Genomic DNA, 26928 nt, shown 5'->3' on the forward strand with positions numbered 1-26928 from the left:
TGCGAGGTTTCTAAGCCAAGTTACCATTTTTGCATTTATATATCATGAGGCTAACACGATGATACTTTTATGCCCAGGGAAGTCGAGACAATTTCCAAGCCGAAAATTGTCTAGACTGACACCAGGAATCGAACCCAGCCACCCTCAGCATGGTCTTGCTTTGTAGCCGCGCGTCTTACCGCACGGCTATGGAGGGCCCCAGTAAAGAATAGCGTAAAATCTATATATCATATAATCTTGACTACAACCTTTACGGTGTTGTTCAGCGGCGCTGCTGAATTAGATGATATTTTATAGCAAACTATTAGTTATAATTTGCTTCAAAATTCATCGGAATTCCGTTTCATTTCTTAAAAGCTAGTTTTTGCGGGCGAATGTTTTGGTTTCGACCGAGACGAAATCAAAAAATCAGTTTTCGTCATGCTCAAATTCTGCGGAATTCCGTTTCGAATCACCTAAAACGTTTTTTTGGAAATACCCAATCAACAGATTTGGAAATACCGCATACTTAGTATAAACAGTGCGTAAAGTCATATGGAGGCGCATGGTACACCGTTAGTATCTTTTTAACAGGTCAACATCGCCCGCGAGCGATGTATGTGTGTTAAGGCTCTCTAAAAACACGCGACGCGACAATCGCGACGCGATTCTATCGTTTGGTAACTGCGATTCTGTCGCCGTTGGTATGGAAGCGTAAATGGAAATTTGCCTGCAGCAACCCAACGATAGAATCGCAGCGATTAAATGTCGCCTTCACGGAAATGAAATCGCTTAGGTCTGGGGGAACCTTTAATGTTATAAAAAATACAGCAGCGCGGCACGCGTTCAAAAGTGTTAAATCATTGGATATTATCGGGTTCGAAATGAAAATCCCTTGAAATTTCCAACAAAACTCTCGATGAAATTCTGTAGAATTTTCCGTTGAAATAGCAAAGAGTTTCTTGCGAAAAATCTAGGAATTTTCTTGTGGAATTTTTGAAGAATTTCCCTTGAAAATTCAGACGAATTTTCCATTAGGGTAATTTTTAGTTTCAGTATGAATAATATGAGGGTAGATTGATAGTTTGGATGCTCCTAAAATTCATCTTCTTATTTTACCGCTTTCTATTCATTCGTTTTTTTTCCTAATTTCATCAAAACATTCGTTGTATTTCCTTGGTCGATCTTTCTAAGCATTCAAATTATCAAGTGTTGAATTTTGCAAAGTGTTTACACACAGCAGTGGTTATACAAAATACTCACCGTCCGCAAGAATGAAACATCATCCTGCTCCGAACCTCCTTCCGCTTCCGCCATGATTACTTAGCTGTAACCGCTCCCTCTTATATCCAAGTGGGTTACTTCAGTAGACGTAAAGTTTTCTTCTTCCAATCAAAAACATTAAAAATGCAAACGAGGAAGACTGAACTAAACGAAAGGATACTTGAATGAAAAAAATAAAGACGGATCCTTTTCGTGTTACTTCATTGGTTCTTCTGTGCACTGGGTATGGATTTGCTTGGAGCAAATTTTAATATTTCACTTTTTCTAAACTATTTTATTCAATTATTTCCACAGGTGACACGATTTTTTTTTCGCTTCGTTGAGGATTTTTCGCTTACTCCACTATCCGTGTCACTTTTAGTTTAATTTCGTTTCGTTTTTCCTAATATTTCACAAGTCGTGGTTTTCCCTCGTTGGCGATGATGATTTCCTAAATAATGAAAAATATAAATATGACACATTCGAGTGCGGATTCCGATGATAAAAGTAATCCATTTGGTCAATCTGTAAATGAGAATAGAAAAAGAAAACTGTTTTAATTTCGTGTTTCGAATGATGATGTATTTCATAGAGGCGTCAAGCAAAGCCACACCTGACCTAATAATTTGTTCAGTAAGCCTTTAATAATAAGAAAATAATCGTTTATACTTATGTTCTGCGAACTTCTTAATCTATTTCGCCGCACATCCGTTGTCATTAGTAGGATATGAAGCCCCATTAAGTCGGATTTCTTCCTTTCTAACCCAAAACGGCACTTAACAGCCAGCGGGGGAAGTAGACTGCAATAAAGTACGAGCAACAGTTTCATTTCGACACGTTTAGATAGCTTCGAAAGCACCGAAAAAGCCAACCGAATCCGGTTGAAAGGAGTTCCATAAAATATTGTGTCCGGTTATAGAGCGAAAGACAGACTATGCCTTCGCTTTGCTACACAAATATTCGACTGTGGTAGGTGGCTATAGGCTCCCGTCTGTGTGCTTTCAACAAGGCAAGGATGGCTGATAAATTGGCAACCGGGATGCTTTTTCGCATGCTTTTTCCGGTTAACGCTCCGAACGGAATGCAGAGGTGATTTTTTCCCCAGCTCGGCTGTTATGTGAATTGGGTATTCATTGTAGGACAGGTGATTTAGTGGTCTTTTACGAGGGTTGTTTGAGCAATTTGTTATCGGAGTGTTTGGCTTCTTGTTGAATGTGTGCTTTGTTGATTTGAAATGATTTTTTGAACAGTTTGGTCTACTTGAATATGCCTGGAATAGTGGAAACCTATGCCGTGAGAGACTTTACTTTATTGGTGTTTAGGAGAAAAATAAAGTCACATATTTCTAAAGAATGCCAGGTTCCTCTTCCAAGAAATATGGTTTGGGATTCTCGGGCTTTTGATAAGATTGAAACAACCATGGACACATTTTCAAAACAATTATTTTTGAGCTCTTTTAACTATCTAAGACGAGTTTAGTACTTTCCTTTTAATGCCACGTTTCGTTATCTTTACAGATACGTATTTCGACCTTAACTGTGAGGCCGTCTTCAGTTTCTCAACATTTTCAAGATATGATTAATTGTTCTTATTTTAATTGATCGAGATTTATTTGAAATTAAATAAATTAGCGAAAATATATTTGAAAAAAATTGCTGGGCATGTTGAAAACAAATCATCGGCGTTGTAGAAAGCATAACTACCCGACAAGCAAGATCCATATCGTGGATGACACTAATGACGGAGAAAAAAGGGATTATTTTGTAATTTATCAATTTTCTACCGTGACTGTTTTGATAGACTTCACATTTCTTCTTTTCGTACTGCTGTTCTACCGATTCCCTCTGCATTGATAAATTCGTAGTTCACTTCGCAGTAGCAAAAGTTTCACAGCTAGATGCTTTCTGCTCTTCTTAGGTTGCAAACGTCCATAAATTACGTCGACCTTTCAAGGAGTAATTGATTATAACACGTCGTTACGAAATTTCCGACATTCAATTTTAGGAATGATGGAAGGTAATAATGAAATAAAAATGTTTTCATGTCGAAATTCATGGATCCTCCAAACTTTATAAAACCATTGCCAGCTGAGGTCGGGTGGTTTTGTTTTCTGGTGATGAAAATTTTCTACCAGACTTTTTATTATCACGGGTTAGTTGGTGATTCCTTTGCGAAAAAAACTGAGTTTTCTCTCATACATTTTTATGAACTTCGGCTACATAGATAGAGCATAGCGGTATAGTGTGTATCCGGTGGGATCCATAGAAAACAAAGAGAGAAATGAACTTGTAGTACATTTTCACTCAACTGTTGGAAAAAGATCGGGTCTTAGCTTATGGCAGAGTAAATTCTAGGCAAAAAACTTTTTAGCTTGCCGTTGCTTTTGGGACGAGAAACATCTCCGAAAAGTTTTCCATGATATTCTTTTTTCGATACATAATTCCACAAGTAATGTCGTAACAATTAATATTCATTAGCATGTTGATAGAATATGATTCGACGGAAGCCCACTTTGGGTATGAATAATAAACTTTTGTATGTTTTGCCTCTGGTCTAGATTCGAATACCGAGCGCATTGAAGCTATCTATCCTATACGAAATTCCGCTAGTGGTTTTTGTTTATCCGTTTGAATGTCTGTCCGAATGCAGAAAAAAACGATGATGCTACGTTATTGTGGCGACCTTCTTTCTGCAGACCACTGAATTGGATGGATTCGGGTAGAACCGTTAATGGGACAAGAACACGTCTTTCACTTCCAATGTTATAGCCAACATAGTCATAGCCAACTACCCCGATTCGATGCAAAGCATAACACAGTTATCATTAAAGCTCATACAAAGGAAAAGTAACGATCTAGGGTAATTGATCCGATAGTCGTGGGTGTTTCTATAGTTGCGGTAGTGTAGTTTTTATCAAATATACGCAAATAACGCAGCAACCCACATTGTTTATCAATTAGTTGACCTGTCATTAAGTGAAAGAGTTGAAAACTGTTTTGGATTTACTAAAAAATCGGTAAAATATCACTGAAATACTGTAATTTATTATCTGCCTTGTACCAATAGTTGCGGTAGTGTTCCCATAGTTGCGAGTCCCGTATGAAAACAATGGGATTCGCAACTATAGGAACACGAATTAGAAAATATCGCAACTATTGGAACATTGCACCAATAATTGGAGGGTTCATTTTAGGTAATAATGACAGGAGCTGCTGCCATCGGAATACTTTCTACTAAAAATATAAAAGAGGAGCTTTCGAATGCACAATTTAGGTAAGCGAAATAAATTATAGCTTCTGTGCATGCGAACAAACAGTGGTGGAACGTGCTTAGTTCCTGCACTATTTGGTCATTTACCCTAGTCTCTGTTTTCAGTCATGGTCCACAAGTCAAAGTTCTCGTTTGCTATGATAACGGTGTGAGCAACGCAGACAACGACGAACAAATAATTGATCTCTCTTTGTACTTTGCGTTGCGTTGCGTTGCGTTGCGTTGCGTTGTAACAGAGTATTTCGTAGATTGCATACTGATAGCTGTCATGTATTTTCTTTAACTTTCTTACCCCAACTGCTTATGGATTACTATTTGGGATTTAATAGCAACCCAATTGGGGTCAAAATGATAAAGCATGAAAGCTACCATTGCCGGCCACGCCCATCTTCTCTGTTACTAAGGAAGGGAAGGATATGATGATATGACATCTACTTAACGAGAGGCCAGCGACTCACCGACACCCTCATAGATGTCAAGGAGTTGGATGGTTGGTAGGGAATATAGTTTAGGAATATCATCATAAGCAAATGATATAATGCGTTTAAACAGACGTTGGGAGTGACCATGCTAAGAAATTTTGTCACTCCATTGTTAATTGTCCTGGGATGGGGCGAAGCTATTAAACTTGCCCTGGCTACCCAAGTAGGACACATGTCCCACATAGATTACTGCAACGGATATGCGACTAGATTTGGTCACTATCAAGTTGCTGCGACCATTTTAGTCTGACTTGTGCTGCTCGGGTAATTAGCCTAGGTTTAAGCGCCATTGTTCGCTCTCTGAAACGAGAAAGAATATAAAATATATTAATTTTCCCTTCCCCTTATGCGATCCCAATTGAAATTATGTACTCATATTAATATATGCCCTTAGTAATAAGCGAAAACCAATATGTAACTTTACAATCACACAGTTAAATAATGGGATTATTTATCAACAATTAGTAAAACTGGTTTGATCTCACCGAACATCTGCATGAGGCCCTTTTGCGTTCCAGAATCTACACGATGCAGCAACATCTAGCTTTAAACAAGAAACTTTATGGCTTGATCATCCGATCCTTAAAAAATCATTTTTTTTACAAAAAAAATTGAGAAAACATTAAATTATAAAAGCAACCAAACTGGTGAACATTTTCAAAATCTTTTCACGGCACTACCTCTCTCTCTGCGCCGCTCAAACATTCTAATAGCACTGCAGAATTGGTCCAAAGTCACGGTTATTTCGGTACCGTGATCCCATATGCGTTTTGACAGATGACACTGTATCACGCTGGAATCACACTGTTTGAACACGATTTAATTTATCGCATTGTATTTAAGAATAAGTGGAATAGCAGTTCAAAATATGAAATCTATGTTGTGTTTATTATTATTAAGTACTCACCTTTTCTTTTTCCAGGAAGGTACTTACCACCGCACATTTACTTACTGCCCATGTCCATAGAATCGAAAACCCGGGAAAATATTTGCTGCGCGCTCGATGTGTAGACCCAAATATTTCCGCCCTTCGGTTTGCTGAACAACAAGCGATAGCGATGCGAGGAGGTTCTTCTTGCGAGACAGGATTCTGTTGTCACCGGCTTCATAACTTCAGCCACAACCACTTTCCGTATTCGTCGTCGTAACTACCGTTGTGATCGTTATGGTGACTCCAGTAGTAGCACTGCTTGTAAGGTTGAGCTTGCTGACCAGCTAGTATGGCTGCATCCTTCCGAATTTCCACCATTTCAAAAATTGAATTGTTGAACTAAATTTAAATTTCGAAAAACAAAGGGCAAAAATGACGCGTGAAGAAATTTTTGCGACCAATTTCTTTCGTGAGCTACTTTGATCTCCTCTTGATCTCTCTTTGTACTTTGCATACGAAAAGTAAAGACAGTAAATGCCACAGTTACTTTACGAGGATACAATTTGAGCATCCTCAAATGATGAATATTGGGGTTGGAGGAAAGTACAATAGTACAATAAAAAGTGTGGCTGGTAAAGCTTCCGTAAAATTTTATAATTTTGCTGATATTGTTTTGACCCCTAACACGAAGTTCTAGAGCTCCACTAGCAAATTGAGGTTTTTAATGAAAAAAAACGTGTATTCCACTTCCCCGTGATTTGTTACGCGACAAATTCTAATTTATTGAGAAGCAGACGTGATACAGTGTTACCACCTGATTGCCGATGGCCCATTAAGATACACGGAAAATGATAGAAAAGCATGACTCGATTAAAAAGGGCAGATAAATGTGACAAAGGACAAAGGTGTCACGGAGGGTAGCTTGAACAGTGGAACTTGGTGGAACTGCTTTTCTTCAACATTTTAAACAATGAAGCACTTCTTTCAAGCAACTTTACGACGACAAAAAATTAAAAAAACGAAGCAAAGCATGATTGGGCAAATGTTTCTGGCATTTCTAGGTCGTTTTGGTGCTCCAATCGCATATCCTTCACGACCGTTTGTGTAGGTACCTGCACAGTATGAAGTTGAAGTGAACGAAATAACCACAACAGATAAGCTCCTAACGCTGCGGGAAGGCTGTCCCCAGTGTTCAGGTCCCAAAAAGTAAATTAGCTTCTATGGCGGTGACAGCCTTCGCCGGTTACTTTTCTCTCCTAATTCGGTGGTGGATGGCAATGTTGCTTACTCGTGATGGAAGTGGAATATCAGAACAGAAAGACGTTGCGTTGCGAAAGTCCCCTGATGACATCAACAATTCAATTTCTATTTTCACTCAACAGCTTTTCAATATTATTGTTAGCTAAACACAACAATTCCAAAATTCATCCCTGATTCGGCCTTTCGTTATACGTCACGGTGCGCACTCAGAATAGCGACAAATTGGCGGGAGCTGTTTTTGCTTCACTTCACATATTTCCTGATTCAATAATCGAACTCGCACCCACAGCAAATACGTATGTTTGCTCAAAACGGCTGCCTCGCGCCGGAGGGACATTTCACTACGGCAGACAGAACATGCTGTTGACGTTGATTCTATTTATTTTTATCATCATCTGACTATAATTTCCTCTTATTTTTTTACGATCGTTCGTAAGTTGACCTGGAGCTGCTTGCTATATTATGTGTTTTATTCGTAGCTACATTGAAAAATCCGTCCCATAGAAGAACCAGGAAACTGAAATCTATTGTGCAAACGATGGATTTGAAGATTTTAAGACGCTAATACCATAGTGAGCCACCACGCGTCTCCATGTCAGGGATTAAACTTATCATTTCACTTGCTGTATGTACCCGGTCTTGCTGAACTTCAGAACGATTTGATTTAGTGATTTTGCTAGTTTGCTTCGAAATTCTTCTAAGTGTCCCAATGGGATTTACGGCATTGCTCCTGCAATTAAATGCTTCACAATCTCTCAATCTCCGAATAAAATAAAAGAAAATAACGTCAGGTCGTCTATTCATGTTCTTTATATAATATTGCGGAGGAGGTATTGCAAATTTAGCGCCGCCTTAGACTCCCGTTCAAAAAATATTGTCCCACCAAAATATATTCCCACCAGTTTCTCCATATATGGATGACGTCTTAACTGCAAGAAAGGGCTTTTTGGGTTGTAACAAATGATTAAAGAACGATGTTTTGGTTTTTGCTTTAACTAGTTTCCATGCATTAGGAAGTGTGAACATTGGTTTTGGTTTATTTTGGTGTTTTGGTTTTGAACTTCAACACGGTAGTCTATTCTTCGGTGAAAAAGCTATAGACTGATTTCTCAAAAAGTACAGCAAGCTGCTACTACTCAAGTAGTACTTCTTAACAAACCACACCTTGGATGGTTGATTGGAAATATGTTTAAATATAGGTAGGAAAGATGACTGGTATTAAAAGTATCTTTTGACGTAGAATACGTCTTTCGGGAAAACATAGGGGGTCATTCTGCAGAATCAAATTTGAGACCGTCACGAAAAGTGGTCGGGGCCATCCTTAGCCGTGCGGTAAGATGCGCGGCTACAAAGCAAGACCATGCTGAGGGTGGCTGGGTTCGATTCCCGGTGCCGGCCTAGGCAATTTTCGGATTGGAAATTGTCTCGATTTCTCTGGGCATCAAAGTATCATCGTGTTAGCCTCATGATATACGAATGCAAAAATGGTAACCTGGCTTAGAAACCTCGCAGTTAATAACTGTGGAAGTGCTTAATGAACACTAAGCTGCGAGGCGGCTCTGTCCCAGTGTGGGGATGTAATGCCAATAAGAAGAAGAAGATCAGTTTGGAGTTATTGGCTAGTTTCTCATTTTTTTGAGATAAATGTCATTTGCAAGACGTTTGCTAGGACCCTAGTAACACAGTTTGTTGTATGAGAGTTAAAAATGCATCTTTCAAGCATACAGGCTTGTTATGTTTTGGTAAGAAAAACTTGTTTTATTACTTTTACACGACCTAAACAGCGCAAAAACTGTTTTGATATTTTCAACATCTTTCAGTCGCAACCAAGTTTTTGATTGCACATCCACACGACTGAAGTTAAGTAGTAAGTTTTCAATAACCGTCTCTCAACATGGTTCTGTCAAATTGTATACCAAAACAAAAATGTTGACCAACATTAACAACGAAACAAACCATATACAAAAACGAATAAAATATGCATGCATGAAATGATGAATACCATTTTGGTAAAATTAAAAAGATACTAACTAAACACAAACTTTAAATTTTTTTCGAAGCCTCGCATTATATGCAACTCATGGTTCATCGGCGAACTTTTCATTTTACTTCTCCCAAAATCATACGCCTTTGATTGACGAAAAAAGAATTATGCCAAATTCATATAATTAAGGAATCTGTAAACAAATTCTCGAATCTGCCAAATAACAATATGGCGAGTTCTTGATAAACAACAAAGTCGATCAAAACCGTTCGTTGCTTTGACCCTGAATATTGGATTTGGATTGAATTTATATTTGATTTGATTAGATTTGGCTGAATTTGGATTAGTTTGGATTTTCTTTTCTTTATTATGTTGGTTTTGAATCTTATTAGTAATAAAGTTCAACTCTGCTCAATTTTGGATTGCAATTGGGTAAGATTTGGAATGTTTTTGGAAGAAATTGGAACTTCATTGCATTTGCTAAAATCTCGGATAACAAAAAAGGCAATTGGCTTTTTAAATTTGTTATTTTCTAATCATGCATTTATTACCTAGAACCTAGTTTCAAAGCGTGACTTGTGGCACGGAATATGCACGAAAGTATGAATCACGTTTTATCTTTCGCGACCCACAGTTTGGGAACCCATGTTCTCAACCATTGTTCTGGTATTAAAACCATGATGTTGAGACAAGTTTATTTTGTTTTGGGTGGTAGGTCATTTGGCATTAAGACGTTTGGCATAATGGTCATTTGGTATAATGGTCATTTGGCATTATACTTGTGAAATCATCGCTTTCGAAACTTATGTATAACATATTCAATGATTTATAATGATTGTCATTTGAACATTATAAAAGAGATGTTTTCAATTGATTATTTCAAATTAAAGATTATATTCTATCAAATCACTGCTCGAAGGAACTTTGGTAGACTTTCTAATATCCGCCTATTGCACTCAAAATATTTTTACCTCTGGGTCAGCAGCAAGATCGTCGTTGATTGAAACAAACATCAAAATATGGAAATTCAAATAGCAAAATTGTAAGCAAGAGCAAAAACAATTTTACAATTAAAAGGCAATGAAAAGCAAATGAAGTTATTTCTGTATGAGATATATTTATCTCTTTAAGGTGATTATACAATCAAGCCATGTGGTGAATTTTAAATTCACCACACGAGTTTCTACACCTATTATCAAATATTCAAATCTAGCGTTATAATTGTCGTACAACGCTGGAATTAAAGTCGATTGTTTAGCATGAGTAAGGAAACGATCTACGAATGTTTCATCCTCATGGGCGTTGTGGTTCTCTCAATTTGTGCTATTGAAAAATCACTAGAAAAAGCACGTGGTTTCCAAGATGGCCAATTTGTGGCTTTGTTGTATAACCACCTTAAAAGCATACTTTGTCGTTCATAAATCTAAAAAGTATGTGCTTCTTTTATCAAAGGATTCATTTTTCCGGCATATGGCAAAAAAAATACGATTCCCTTTTTTTGTTCAATTAAGGCATTTGCTTGGATTAAGGCAAAGGAGGATATGATCCCTTCTTTCAAAGGATGCATCTTCCCGACAACAAAGAAGATATTTTTCCATTTTTCAAAGGATTTTTTGGCCCAGCAGATGACGAAAAACAATATGCTTTCTTCTTCCAAATCAGGCATTTGCTCAGTTTAATGCGAGTGCAGATATGATCCTGTCGGGTACTGTCATTCTTGTTCAATTATAAGGGAACATCAAATACATAATTGAATTTTCAACTTTTTTTTATATTATTTCTTTTTTTTCAAATTCTCTTCTTTTTTCGTTTTCACTTAACACATCCGTTCACAATATCGTTCGTCACAAAACTGATTACCTTCTTTTTCCTCTCAATCAGTCTCGGCTCGTCTCTCCAAAGAAGTTTTCTCATAGGATGCCTCTCTGAGTTCAGCACGCTAATAATATTTTACTATTTGAGTTGTTCATGCTATAATGTGTCACCTATAATATTTTCTTCAATGTATTAAAACCAATAACCAAAGATTCTATACTATTATACTAAATCCTACATCTTTCCCCTCTTCTACTCTTAATTACTAAAACAAAATCATCCATAAATATCAAATGTTGAATTTTTCATACGAGATTTCGGGGAACGGGCTCTGAAAAGATATCCAACTTATGACGACAATAATTTGAAACGTAACTTACCAACCATTGAAACAATAACATTTCTTAAAATTTACCAAATTCTGATACTCTTAATACATAGTTCATCGTGTTATGCATCTCCTAACATTACGTCTCTAATTTTATACACAAACCGTCTGCTGATTTTTGTGGTGTAATTATGGATCGAGCTTAAACGTCAACCGCTGGACACAAACCGTCCGCTGATTTTTTTCTTTCTTTCGTGAGTTGAGTTTTCCAGGCTTAAGAACATAAGTCAAAAAATAAATTCAAATTTATTTTCCATCTTTTTACCACAACAGAAGTTTATCTTGTTTTTTGTTATAGTGGGTTGAGTATTCTAGGCTCGAGAATATCAGGAAAGCATCAACATCAAAATATTTTCAAAAATGTTTTCTTATCATCATGTTTACATTTTCTATCTCTTCACTACATACGACAGAAGCTGATCTTGTTTTTTTTTTTCTATCGTTGCGTTGGTTGAGTTTTCCAGGCTTAATAACATTAGTGAAGCATCAAAATCAAAATATCAAATTTTGTTTTTTCATCGTGTTTACATTTTCTATCTCTTCACTACATACATCAGAAGCTGATCTTACTCTTTTTTTTTTAATTTTCTTGAATTTTTTAGAATTTTTTAGAATTTTTTACTTTTTTTTATATTATTCCTATTTTTTCCTAACTCTCTTCTTTTTTCGTTTTCACTTAACACATCCGTTCACAATATCGTTCGTCAGAAAACTGATTACCTTCTTTTTCCTCTCAACAAGTTTCGGCTCGTCTCTCCAAAGAAGTTTTCTCATAGGAGTTCTCTGAGTTCAGCACGTTAATAATATTTTACTATTTGAGTTGTTCATGCTATAATGTGTCACCTGTAATTTTTTCTTGTACGATTATACTAAATCCTACAGATCCCTTCTTTCATAGGGTGGCAGAAGGTCCAGAAGAAGGCAAAATATGATATGGTTCCTTCTTTCAATTCAAGCATTTACTTGGTTAGAGGCAAGGGAAGATGAGATTCCTTCATTCAGAGGATGCATTTGCTCGGCAAAAGTTTTTTTTTATATCTTTATTAAGGAAACTTTCAGCCCTAGGCTGGCTCGTCTCTGTCGGCAAAAGGTAAACGACTACATAGTTCCATTATTCAATTCAGGCGTTTGCTCGGTTTAAGGCAAAGGAATACACGACCCCTTCATTCAGAAAATCCATTCGCCCGGCAGAAGTCCAGAGAGGAAATGGTGGATCCAGACCTGCAATTACCCCGAAGGCCACTACCCCGAATGGGACACCCCCGAATACATTTCGAATCTGTAGTATTCCACTATTACTACTTTTAACATCCACAGAACTAATGAATCGTAAAATGACAATCTTTGAAAAGAATTTGTGAAAAAAGTATATACCCAGTAAACCACATTTTGTATAACAAACATCCAATAAAGTCTAAAATCACATTGCATATCAAACTTTGTCAGATAATTGTCGAAAAATGTTGTATTAAATAAATTATCGTATACGATAATTTTTACCGTAGTAAAAATCATTCGTAATTGTGTGAATAAAATCTCGTAATGACTTATATTCCTTGCAATATCCTATATCAGTGCGAATGAATATCTATGTGAATCGTAATACGATCGAAACCACTTCAGTCCAAATGTCTTGTAGAAGTTTCAAACAGGTAAAGATATAAATTGTGTAGTTTATTAAATTAATGATTTCGTGTGTGTTACTTCTACGTGAAGTTAACGTATCCTAACGGAACTATCAATTCTATACTTTCGCCTCTAATGCTATCATGAACATGTACGTCCAAGTTTGGAAGATGATATTAGCATTTCCATATCATTGTGTAGTTTATGTTGGACAAAAATCCGGTTCACTTCCAGATGTGCAGTATGGTACCGTGGTAGAGTATTCGTCTAATTAACTTAAATTATTATTCTACTCCATTATTATCTGGAGGCTTACTACCCTAAGAAATGGTGTAAGTGAGGAGATAACACCTCCTTTCTATTAACATAGGTGTACAGTGGAAATAATGCCTTGGCGAACATAAGAGGTAATGCCTATTTAAAATGAACGCATTTTCTCGGTTTAGGGCGAACTATGCCTGTTCTTTGTCATGGAAGAAACAAGCAAATTCGACGAACAGGAGAGATTTTCTCATTCTAGGGTCTTGCCGCCATACCCTTCTTGTAACAGTAAGGTTTATCGCTTAAGCTCCCTGCATTGAGCATGGAAACGTGCTACGAAATTCGCACCTCACTTACTTACTTACTTGATGGGCTACAGCTCTTCGATGAACCTACGCCGAATGGAGTATCCTTCTCCACTGGACTCGATCGCTTCCAATCACTTCCAGTCGCCCTGGACATTGAGCGCCTTCAGGTCCTCTTCAACTGCAAAAAGTCGTCGAGTACGCGGTCTTCCACGAAGCCTCTTCTGTGTTCTCTACTGAATATTATCTTCGCTTTACGTTCTTCCAGCATACGAACAACGTGACCAGCCTACCGTAGTCTGCCTTGTTGTATAAGCTCAATAATATCCAGCCGTTTATACACCTGGTACAATTCGTGATTCTTGCCACGCCGCCAGATACCGTTCTCCTGTTTACCACCGAGTATTGTCCGTAGCACCGTACGCTCAAAAACTCCGAAAGCTCTCCGATCAGCCTCCTTTAACGTCCATGTTTTATGGCCATATAAAGCCACCGGAACAATCAGTGAAGTATACAGCGCGAGTTTTGTTCTCGTTTGCAGGCTACGGGCTGGCTACGAAGTCCGTAATGAGCCCTAATTGCAGCTGCAATACGCCTTTCCACCTCGCGGGTAACATTATTATCGCACGTCACTAATGTTCCAAGTTACACAAATTCTTCTACCACTTCAAATTTTTCACCATCCAGCACCATTTCGCTACTAACCACTAAAGAATCCACGTTGATTACCAGCGATCATGTACTTCGTTTTGATGGTATTGATCATGAGTCCAATCCTCGCTGTCTCCCTCTTAAAAGGCACAAAAGCCTTTTCCACGGCACGGAGATCAATCCCGATAATATCGATATCGTCCGCAGATCCCAGGAGCATATGCGATCTTGTGATAATGGTACCGCTTCTTTGCACACCAGCTCTCCTAATCGCTCTCTCTAGCGCTATATTGAACAGTAGGTTCGAGAGTGCATCACCCTGCAAGGTAACGAATGACGTCGATATTTCATCCGCCACCCTTACACTTGATTTCGATCCGTCCAATGTTATACGAATCAGCCGTATCAGTTTCGCCGGAAAATCATGTACAAGCATAATTTGCCATAATTCATTCCGTTTCACTGAATCGTACCCCACCTTTAAATCAATAAACAGATGATGTGTCTGCAAGTTGTACTCCCGGAATTTATCAAGGATTTGCCTCAGGGTAAACATTTGATTCGTCGTTGATCGGCCCTCACGAAAACCTGCTTGATATTCGCCGACGAAAGACTCTTCAAGCGGTCTCAATCTGTTGAACAGAATACGGGACATAATTTTGTACGCCGAATTAAGGAGGGTTATTCCTCGGTCCAGTATGTGCCCTTCCTTAAAGAGATGGCAAATGAGGCCGTCCATCCAGCTAGCAGGCAATTCCTCGTCTTCCCATATTTTCGACATAATATGGTGCAGACCTTCATAAAGCTGCTCACTTTCATGTTTTAAAAGTTCAGCCGGGAGCTGGTCCTTCCCCGCAGCCTTACTCTTTTTCAGTTCTTTGGTAGCTTTTCTAACCTCATCTAGTGTTGGCGACTCCACAGCTTGTCCATAGTCGCTAATATTTATTCTGCTCACCGATGCACCGTCACTTCCACTATTTAATAACATCTCGAAGTGTTGGTCTCACCTGGCAGCCACATCAGTTTTATCTGTCAGCAAATTCCCTTCTTGGTCGTTGAACATGACGGGAGATGACGCTGTCTTCCTCCGCATGCCATTGACAAACTCATAAAACCTCCGCATATCATTCTGCTCCATTTTTTTCCTGCGCCTCGCTAATCAATTGTTCTTCATATTCTTTCTTCTTTCTGCGGTGAGTTAGTTTTTCAGCTGCTCTTGCTTCCTTGTACCAATCTCTTTTCGATCGGGTACCCGACACCAACATCCGGCTTCTGGCAACGTTCTTCTCGTCTGTCACTCTCTGACACTCCACATCGAACCAACCCATCCTGGGTCACCTCTATGCAGTGCCTACCACTTCTCGTGTTGATGTGCTCACCGCTCCATGGATCGACTCCCATAGATCGTTGATGTTATCGCTAACGTTAATTGCACTTATCCGTTCGTCGAGCTTCTGGCAGAATTCAGCCGATACTCCTTCCGCCGACAATCGCTGGATATTGTAACGTATCGTTCGCTGTGATCTTTCATTCGATTCAGTTGACAACCGTGATCGAATTTTACTGACAACGAGGTAGTGATCAGAGTCAATGTTCGGAACTCTGAATGTCCGCACATCGTTAACATCCGAGAAAAGGCGCCCATACATCAGAACATGATCTATCTGATTGCAAGTTTCACCATTTGGGTGTCTCCAGGTGTGCTTCCGGTAAGTAGGTGCTACTGATGGTCATCCCTCTGACAGCAACGAAATTTACTAGCCGTAGGCCGTTATCATTGATAGCGGAGTGAAGGCTCTCCCTACCAATTATGGGACGAAAAAAGTCCTCTCTACCGGCCTGAGCGTTAGCGTCTCCGATAACAATTTTCACGTCATGCTTTGGGCACTCTCCATAGGCTTTATCAAGACATTCTTGCTACAAGAGTATTTTAAAACTTTTACCAGCTTAATGGAATTTACTTGATTTGGCTTTTGTTATCCATATCCAGCTAGCCATAATGGCGGTTGGTATCACATCTCCAGGAGCTGGATATGGAAGGAGCCTCTCCAGCAGTACGACGCCTGTTTCACTATTAGGTACCGTTTTGAATCAAATTCCGAACATGAATCATATTCCGAACACTTGCTTTTAAATGGTCATTTTGGCTTTATTCGAGCAATTTTCTCCATGAGAGGTTGATATTTGTGATTGTAATTTTGACCCTCAGTAAGAAAAACCGATGAAAATTTTAGTATCAGGGCACTAAAACGCCAGTGTTCGGAATATGAGTCATGTTCGGAATTTGAATCAAAACGGTACTCGCTAGCAATTCAAAATAATTTCTTTGTCACGAGTTTATGCGGAATTTGTTGGAATTTTTGGGTTAGGTCCGTCTTGGTTAACAAGCTGCTAATGTGATAGATAGGAGAAGGCAACAGATGGAATTTCTAATTGGATGTAGGAAACGAGCAGTTCATTTCCAATTCTAGCAGATTACTGTTAGAATACTCAAGTTGAAGGTATAGGAATAGTAATGGAAACGGCATGGAAGTCCATTTCCAGTTCTAGCGATTGCTAGAACATGAGAAATATAGAGAAAGATACAAAGTAGGAAAATGGAACGGACTTGGGATTGAACCCACGACCTCCTGCGTAAGAGGCAGAAGCAGTAGCCATATGGCTACCAAGCCCGCTTCATTAATTTGGCAGCCTTATATATGTACCATTAACTGTGCCAAAACAATCCATTATAAAAAGAAAAACTATTTATTTGAGATGGTTCTAAGAGTTTATTTGCGCCTGGTTATGGTAATTAGATCTCATTAGTACCCGCTAAGCTGCGGAAGATGATGGAGGTCCTTCGTAGCTTAGTAGGGAAAGCACCTGTCCAGCGTACTGGCGTCGTGAGATCAAACCCAGCCGACGGAAGTGGTTACCTTTAATAAATTTTTCAAACTAAATCTTTTACATGTTGTACATATGTACTAATCGAGTTCCAGATACAGTAAACAATGTGGACAAAATGGCTATGATACGATAACGACCATAAAGATGTAACAAACTGTCAGTTTTATGATGCCGTCATCTTGGATTTTGGCCACGGTATGGCCACTTAGTTTGTATATGATTTACATTATTGATTGATTATATTTCAACACACTTAATATTTCTGATATGCGAATACAGTTGAGTTCTTGCTTGAAGTACTTTAATTATTACTTAATATTGGGTTATAATAAATATAAAAACAATAACTGTTTTAAATGGCTTCATGAAGTTTATGTTTATAAAACATGGGAATAAACCTTTTTGTTGTGGGGAAATAGATTTTGGTGTATGAGTTAACCACTGTATGGCCCACAGATTTTTGTGGTTCATATGATTGAAAACTTTTTCTTAGTCAGTCTTGGAATTTGTTGACCTATCTTAGGATGTCCGTATCAAAAAGGTCCACACGTGATTTTTCGACGCGGAATCCTTTTTACTGCCGTTGGAGAGTCCAGTCTATTTATGTATTATCTTCGATATATTTACGCATAACACTAATAACATCACCAACAATGTACCATGATACCGCACCAGTTGTCGCACACAGTCAGATCTCCTTCCTTTAGAACCTTAACTAAGACATGGCGCATCTGTAGTCGGTCAGAAAAGTCGCGATGTCCGATATGATGCAGAGTAGTTGATGCAACATTTGCGCGGATCGCATTGGGTCTGCTTTCATGCTCCCGATGGGTACTTCAATCTCCTGTCGTGATTAGGGGTTTGGAGAAGACACGAGTAGCGCAACGCAAGTGGTCGCAAGTTTGGCGGCATGCCTTGCCGAGATGATGATGATTGCTTGAACGACGACACTTGAATCAATGTTTTAGCTGACCAATAAGGTCGGTGTAGTTTATATCAACTTTGATAAAGCCTTTGGATAGGTACTGCATGTACTAGTAGCTCAAAAAATAAAATGTTGTTAGTATTCAACATCGTTCTATGTGGTGAAATGTTTAGGAAATGTGTCATGGCGGTGTGTCTCTTCTTTGCATACTCAACAATTGATTTGACATGTTTAGTCCACCGCTTTATTCAAATTATCATAGTAACACGTATTTTGATTGTTTAGATTTTTAAGGTGATTTGATACATTACACTGTCCAACACTATGCTGAATAATGTTCAAAGTGTTTAAATACGCTCGCCATCATCACCAACCATCAATCAAAATGGTGAAGATTGAAGAGCAAAAATAAAACAAAGTAAATCTGCATAAAAATAGATTCACCGCGCAGAAATCTGGTGCGCTACTTGTGAAAGGAAGTTATATTATACTCAAGAATCAGTGCCACTGCCACCGCATGTCGCATTTCGGCGGAAGTGAATGAAAATCATCCAAATCCCCCCCGCACCGTTTAGGTTGCGGTAGGCTGATCAGTCCTCGGAAACCTGTTAGTCACGGATTTTTCGTTTGCCAGAATTATTTTGGCAGCAAGTTGAGATCGGAGGACCAAGAATGAAATTTTATTTTTTCGCAGTATATTTCGACATGTGTAGCAAAATGTTCATAGGTATGTGTAATAATAAGAACCAGGAATAAACCGGTTGGGTCTACCGGGCTCATTAAAGTGCGATGATGAAATTTCCACTTTCGTAAAGAGGCGACAACGTGTAAAAGCTGAATCAACCCTGAATCCCACTAGCTATAAGATGAGTGGGACTTGTGTGCTTGGCAGCACTGAATACGGCACGAAGTGAAACAAGCACATTTCCATATTTAATCTAGTTTCCTAGATCATATTTTAATAATAAATAGGAATTAGAGTGTAGTATGTAGTAGAATTGACTCTAAAGTGTACACTAAATTTGTAGAAAATGAAAAATGTTTCTCAAGTTTATTCTAAGATTGGGTATATTGAAAAATGTAATATTCAACGATGGCTTATTTATTGAGTAAAGAAACACATAGATGAATATGAAGAAAAAGTTTGGCTAAAAATTTATTAAACTGATGGATCCTTATCACAACTTTGAATCATAGTCATCGTGATAGATTTCCATCACGAGTAAAGAAGCCTTTGGCATAATTTTGAAATAAATCAACACAAAATTACGCCAAGTGGTTTGGTATAGACCTCTTTTAAATTGCCATATGCAAATGACCAAACCGAGAGTGGCAACCCAGGAATAATTATGTGGTTCACCTACGATGGATTATATCCTTCTTTGCCTCAGGCGTTTATCATGCAAACCCAGCAGCAGCAGCAGCAGTAGCAGCGCTTGTAGCAAGATAATATGCAAATACACATTTCCATCGTATAACGAATGAACCATTTATCTTCATTGTATGTTTCCGAATAAGCATCGAATGAAATGATAATTGTTTTAAAGTTGAATGAAGTTTACTTCTCATTTCAACTTCAACGACGATTTTTTCCAGTAAAACAAAACTGACTATTCACCTTTAGGCCCGATGCCCACGTAGCGTCTTTTCAACGCTGCGTGCACACGGCGTTAAAAGGACGCATGTGTGCATCGGGAAAAAGCGGTAACGCAACGTCACCGCACCGATGCACACCTGCGTTTTTTCAACGCCACGTGCACGCAGCGTTGAAAAAACGCTACGTGGGCATCGGCCCTTAAGCCGAAAGGAATCAGTATCCGAAGCAAAGTGATTGCCATTTGATAGCGTTCACACATTTGTGTTGTTTTTCTGTTCGAGAACAGTCCCGCCGGATATGGCGGAAACCTGTTGACTACAGGTACCAATGCTTATCCATGTTTAATGTATTAGGCACAAGAAAGCGCCACGGTGCCGCGCCGCATCTTTTCCCGCTTTCTCCACAGTTGGGAAAGGCGTGCTGCGGCAACAAATTGCTTGCCCGGAATGATACGATTGTTGAACGTGCATAAAGGCGGAGAATGAAGGTAGACAAAGAACTGCCGTGGCCTTATCCTTTAATGGAAAGCTAAATTTTCCGCTTCCGTGCGGGTAGTTCACGAGAAATATCCGTTGGTGAAAAAACGGTTCCGGTTGGCGAGGTGATAAGATTTGAGTGTTTTGCTGGCTTAAAGTAACTTTAATACAGTGGTTTGACCGATTTTGTCATAACTCCCTCAAAGGAGATTTTAGTGACGCGTTTGCCCGGACTAAGGCACACATAGGAGATAATGCCATTTTTAAATGCACGCGTCTGCTCGGCATAAAGCGAACAAAGGAGATAAAGCCTTCTTTAAATGAAGGCGTTTGCTCGACATAAGTCACACAGAGGAATTAATGCTTTTTATTCCAGTATAAGGCGAACAGAGATGATGCCTTCCTTAAGTCAACGTGACTTCTTAGAAAGAGCAGTTCTCCCGGAAATCTTTTTTTTTTTAAGATTTCAATTTGGTATTTTTTTATTTCCCTTAATTTTTTTTTTCACTCCTGATTGGGTTACCTTCATATCATGTACCCAAATCAATACCTTTCGAAAACAAAGAATTGGTGCGAAAATTGTTTTATTTCTCATTTTTGTGATTTATTTCAGCAGTGAGCACGCTGGATAACAACAAAACACAGGCTATTGACATCCTATTGTTTAGCCCATTGCCAGATCGTAGTCAGGATGTCCCGGGCTATATATTTTTTCATACTGCGTTTCATTGATGAAAAAACTATCTATTGATAGTATATATTGTCTGTCTATTGATGATGATGACACCGCGTTTGTCACCGGCTCGACAAAACACGACACAAATTGAGCCTAAATTGCTTGTTTTGCGAATGTTATTGATATAGGAGCATGTTATTAATAATGGAACAGATACCCTACATGCTTTATGGCCAAAAAACATAATCTTCATAATTCGTTTGCTATTTTGACTCTAGTGTGACTTTTGACGAAGGCCTAAGCAAAAACACATTGAATACTGCCAAGAAAAATATAATTTGAAAATGGTTTGTTCGATCATTTTGATGTCTTCGGCCAAATTTTAGGTAATGTATGTGATAAAAGTATACACTGTAAAAAAAAAAGAATTTTTCAATATTATAAGATAATATAAGTATTATTTTTCACTATGGGTCATAATGGAGATATGATGGCCAAAAAAGTTATAGTTTAAAAAAAAGGTTTATTTTTTATAAATGGTTGAAATATAATTTTTACGTTTTTATCAATTCAATTTTATGGAAGTACGTAAAATTTCCAATGGAAAAGGTGTACAATATTTTTCTCTAAGTGCAACCGCTTCTGAGATACAACAGTTTGAAAATAAATTATACCATTTTTTTTATATGTTATTATTTTTTATTCTAAATTTTACTGCAATCGTCGAAAATTATTGACTATAATGTTAGTACAGTAATATCCCGATTTGATCACCCCCTGGTGAATTTTGTGGTGATAAAATAGGGAATGTGACAAAATCGATTTTTTTTATTTTCAATGTTTTAACTTATTTTACACATATCAACTAGTTTATGCCTAGGAAAGACAACATGAGTGAACGGTACCCGTTATTCCCTGACGAAAAGGCTTACACAATCCTTGACGGGCACTAAGAAAATAATTCATAAAAAAAAAACACAAGCGATGAAAGTTATTTCATGAAAATCATTATTGTTTGTGGTATTATTTACGAAAATAAAAAAAACGACTAAAATTTTAATTTTTTTGGGGGGTGACAAAATCAGTTCGAAAACGTGATAAAATCGGGGGTAGACAAAATCGGGTCAACACTGTATTGCAGCAGTGGTTAATCATTTTCATGATACATATGAGGTTAGGCGATATTTTTTTTTGTAAGAACCAAATAGGGGAACAGTTCGCTACTTCATCTCATAGCTCATATCTCCATCCCATCAAGAACAAAACAATCAAAAGGAATTTGATTTGCATTTTATTTTTGTGATTTTTTCAGCAGTGAGCACGCATGTTATCAAAACGAAGCGACATGATAGGTACTGTATTTCTTTGTTTTGCGATGAGATTAGGGACGTTCCGATACTTCAAAATATCGATATTTGATTCGATGCGATAATCGAATCAAAGTATCGATATCACCGATATATTGGAATGAAAATATCGATATATCGGAAAATCATATGATATTTCAGAAATGAGATTATTTAGGATATATTTGTTGTAGTTATTTAATTACTATCGTATTACGTATCACCATATTACTCCTTTACAATGATTATTAGAAATGTCATTATTTCTCTTACTTAATCCAATCTGCTCCTAGAGTGTGCCAGTCTAATCGGTCATCAGCGGCGGCGTTCGTCGTCGTTTTTTTTTTTGTCTTTATTAGGGACACTTGCTCTTCTCCAAAAAGTTCGTCGTAGTTTCAACCGGTAGCGAAGGCGTCTTTGGCATGATACTCACTATTTTCCATTCGACCGAAAAACTGAAGTGTCAAGAAATTTTCTGAAATTCCACTGATAATTTTCCTGTATTTTTCCTCGGGTTATTCTGATTCATTAGAACGAAAAATTCTCACTTCAGAATTGACACGGAAGTTTTTTTAAATTTAATTTTCAAAAAAATTGTCACGAGAAAATTTATTGACATATATTCTTAACTTAAAAAAAGAAGTTCTCTTAAACCTCCACGAAAAATTATCTTTTCGTTTCACATGAAATTCCCTTCGATTTCGGCAGGGAATTCTCTTAGATTTTCACGGGCATATTTCAAAATTTACGCCGATATTTCTATAGGGAAAAAAATCAATTTTTTTTATCAGAAAACCCGTAAAAATATTTTGATCTTCCTAAAAAAAATCTCTTTAATTCCTACGGGGTATGCTTTTGATTTTCGGAAGGGAATTTTCATACGTTTTCTGATTCTTCTAAATTCCCATGTCCACAAATCTCTTTTTAATTTCTAAAGTTATTTTTTCAAATTTATTATATGGCAAACCTCTATAATAAAGATACAAAAAAAAATTATTATAAGAACATGTCATAAATATAATTGAATTCACGTAAGTATACAAGTACTAGCGCCATGACAGATGTTGCCAAAACTATTTGTGATGGAGCGGCACACATCATACCATCCGCGCCACGCAGTATTGCGTGGTGTGCCCTTGAAAACGCGAGTACTGCTAAATTTGAATTTCATGAGTATTATCCTTAATCATTGTAAATACGGCATTTCAGATCCATTTTAGAGTTTTTTTTTTAACGAAATACAATGCAATAGATATTGTTGTGTTACTTTGTTCTGATTCAATATATTGATATCGAAAGCAAAAATATCGATATGACCGATATATTGAAAGCAAAATATCGATACAAAAATATCGGATATCGAAACCAAAATATCGATATTCCGATATATCGGAAGTATCGGAACGTCCCTAGATGAGATGAATATATGTTCAGTGAGATGGAAAACGGAACAGTTCACCTATTTTGTTTATTTGGTTTTGCCTTTCTCGTATACTGCCCATGATCGCATAAATGTAACATTTGCATTTTGGTTGATTTTCTAAATCGTTTGTCAATCTTCCCCACAAACTCAATCATTTTCAATTTACCACAGATAAGCAAGATAGTAAAGCCTATTTTACTGTTGTGAGATTAGATGCATTAAATTGAGCTTTCTGAACGATTCACAGGCTTTTTACTAAATGAACAAAAATGCGAGTGTTACAAATATGCGATCATGGGCAGTATACTAAGTAGGTATACGTAAAGGCTATACGATCGCTCCAAAAACAAACTTTTTATAGACGACCCGGAGACCCATAGTGTTGAATACCGATCGACTCAGTTCGACGAGAACTATGACCAGACCGAACTATGGGATCGGATGTTATGGCCAAAATACTTTTTAGGCTCCATCACCGCTAAGTGGCTTAATCTGGGTTTTTTCATAGGTACACCCTTAGAATCACTTTTTTTTTTGGAAAATAATGATTAAACCATTCTGGTTTTCGGTATGTGTTATAGCGGAAGACTTATATTATTCGCTACACAGTGGGTCAAGAAGAGAGAAAAAGAAAATGCAAGGAAGGTTATTCCCGGAACATAAATAAATTGATTTTATAGAAACGTTTCTGACTGCGATAAGCAGGTGACCAGCTATATATAGTTCAGTAGGTAATAATCAAATAGAAACTGGATACCTGGTGTAAAAATTAAGTAGACGTGTTTTCAAAAATGAACATTTTAGAAATATTTCTTATTGCTAAATTAGATGCAGATTTGAAATTGGCCAGGTAAACAAGAACTACTCAATCCAGTGGTGATGATTTATTGAGTGCTGGAGAGGAAGAGAACGATTGATCATAGCTTGGAGACAATAAAACTCAAAACAGCATTAATTATAAATTCAACGATTCTCAAAGAGATCCAGTACCCCTGGAAATGTTATAAAAGTTAATGTTGAAAACAAAAGATAGATTTGAGAAATACAAAACCGGCTAGTTCTATTAAATAATTTAGCAGCTTAAAAAAGTTTTAAAGAAAATTCACTGTTAGGACTTATTAAGTTCAACTCTTGGCTAAATTTCTTAATTCATTTAAGCCCAAAACATAGTGAATACAAGTTCATATACTGCAACCAATACCAAAAGGTTGAAAACGTGTCCTCTACTATTGGTCCAAGGATAGCCTAGCCCTTTTATCGTAAATTTGTATTTTTTAAATTTATTTTCAATATTTGTCCAACATTTGTCCATCCTGATTTAATGAGCAATATTCAATAAAAGCCTTCCGCTGTAACATATGTTAAATATTAGTATCTTTAAAAGATTTCAAACTTTTCACCTTGAGGCTGTATTTCGGAGAACAAATTATTTGATATTTTCTCCCACAACCCTATACCATGAAAATGGCCAGTCACTTCCGCATTACTAGCATCGTAGACAATAAATACCGCCGATTATAGTCAAATTTGTTTCTATGTTAAATAGATTCAAAAGCAATTCAAACAAAACCGGAAATAAAAAAAACGGTGTTCTTTATCTTCAAACCGTTGCACAATGGGAAAAACTTATCCATAACGCGAATGAATTCAATATCTCAGTTCGGTACTGGCAGATTACGCTGAAATTTTGACACAAATCGTAGAACTTTTTGGGGAATCGTGCAAAGGTGGTTAAGTTCACTGCACAAAGCTGTAAGACCTCGTTCAGAAACAACAGCAATTTGAAAAAAAAAAATCATCGTATATCTTTTTCATTGGAAATGTTCAATGTGTTTTTGCTTAGGCTCTTGTCGGAAGTTACACTAGAGTCAAAATGTCAAACCAATGATGCAAATTATGTCTTTTGGTCATAAAATAAATAATGGATATGCAAAATTTAAGGGAAATCAAAAAATACAAACATAAATCCACCTTCGATTTCACAGAGAATTGCTCAGACTATCAGATCTGTCTCTCTCATACACACTCCCTAATTCACTCACTTCCTCTGCCTCACTAATTGTTACTCACTCACCCAATCTTACTCATTCACTCACCCTTACTCACTCAATCTTACACACTCATCCACTTTTACTCATTCATTTACTCTAAATCATTAACTCTTTCTCTCTCACCCACTCTTTTTCACTTACTCTTATTCGCTTACTCATTTGCTCTTACTCACTCCCTCATACTCACTTACTTACTCTTACTTATTCACTCACTCTTACTCACTCACTCACTCTTGTTCACTGGCTCACTCCTACTCACTCGTTCATTCATACCACTCTCTCAATTTTACTCGCTCACTCACTTTTACTCGCTCATTCTATCTTACTTATTCGCTACACTCTTTACTCATGCACTCACTCTTACTCACTTACTCACTCACTTATTCTTATTTAGTCACTCATTCACTCTTACTCACTCTTTCTTATTCATTCGCTCACTCAATTTGACTCACTCATACATTTTCTATTAATAATTCACTCTCTCACCTACTTTCAATTGCTTATTAACTCGCTCTAACTCGCTCTTAATCAATCTCACTCACTCACTCTTACTCACCGATTCGTCGATTCTAAGATTTAGACGACGCTTCATCCAGAATCCATTGGTTTTACTACAGCGACCAAGAAACAACTTCAGCCGCAATGGCCTCCGACTCTCTGCATTGTGCATGAGACCGTGCTGCATAATCTTCTCCTACCCTTCAGGACTCGACCCACTGTGTAACGGAGGGTGCAATACAAAGTGGAACGGGATTCTACGGAGTAAGAATGCTTAGTTCTATACTGCATTGAAACAATAGAGGTAATAAACTATAGAGGAAGATTGTCGCTGTCGTCACTGGCGAAACATCTTTTGCTGGCGAGGATAGGGCACTAAATGTCAACAAAGGAAAAATCAGTACGTTTTGACAGATAGGTACCCAACATGTTTGGGGACGATAACAAAGGGAACCGCAGCGACAATCGTCCTCTATAGTTTATTACCTCTATTATTGAAACAGTTCCAGACGAGAGGCAAACTATTGCTCAATCATATGAATTCTGGATAAACTTATTGAGCTATTTTTTTTCATAGGGATGAAGGAAATCAAAGTGTGCTGCGTGTGGATGGTGACGTGATATTTTTCTCGTCCTGTGTTTTTCTGTCCCCATAAAAAAATCTCAAAAAAATTCGAGCCTCTGTGTCATAATTTTCGAGAGAAGAAAATCGGATCCCAGTCCACATGAAGTTTTGAAAGTGGTGATGTGTGACAGGGATCTGCCGATTAATGTCGTTTTCGTTTTTGAGGTGTAGCAAGCAACACCGTTTAGTGCAGCATTTTGCACGGCAAAAACGAACGTTTTGAGTGCTGTTGGGTTTGTTTGTTATGGATACCTGTTGGATACCATA

General features: G+C 37.6%; 1 protein-coding gene across 18 annotated transcripts in view; it reads right to left on the reverse strand.

The window, feature by feature from the left end:
• LOC134226237 (ryanodine receptor) overlaps positions 1 to 26928 on the reverse strand; it is a 160702-nt gene that overhangs the window by 122812 nt on the left and 10962 nt on the right. For all 18 annotated transcript variants that reach the window (XM_062706877.1, XM_062706875.1, XM_062706870.1 and 15 more), the window contains exon 2: positions 1243 to 1693. In XM_062706877.1, the coding sequence (XP_062562861.1) occupies positions 1243 to 1296 (54 nt within the window). In that variant the 5' untranslated portion in view covers positions 1297 to 1693. The remainder of the gene's footprint in view (positions 1 to 1242; positions 1694 to 26928) is intronic.

This window comes from Armigeres subalbatus, chromosome 3, assembly GCF_024139115.2.
Source record: "Armigeres subalbatus isolate Guangzhou_Male chromosome 3, GZ_Asu_2, whole genome shotgun sequence".
Taxonomy (NCBI): Eukaryota; Metazoa; Arthropoda; class Insecta; order Diptera; family Culicidae; genus Armigeres; species Armigeres subalbatus.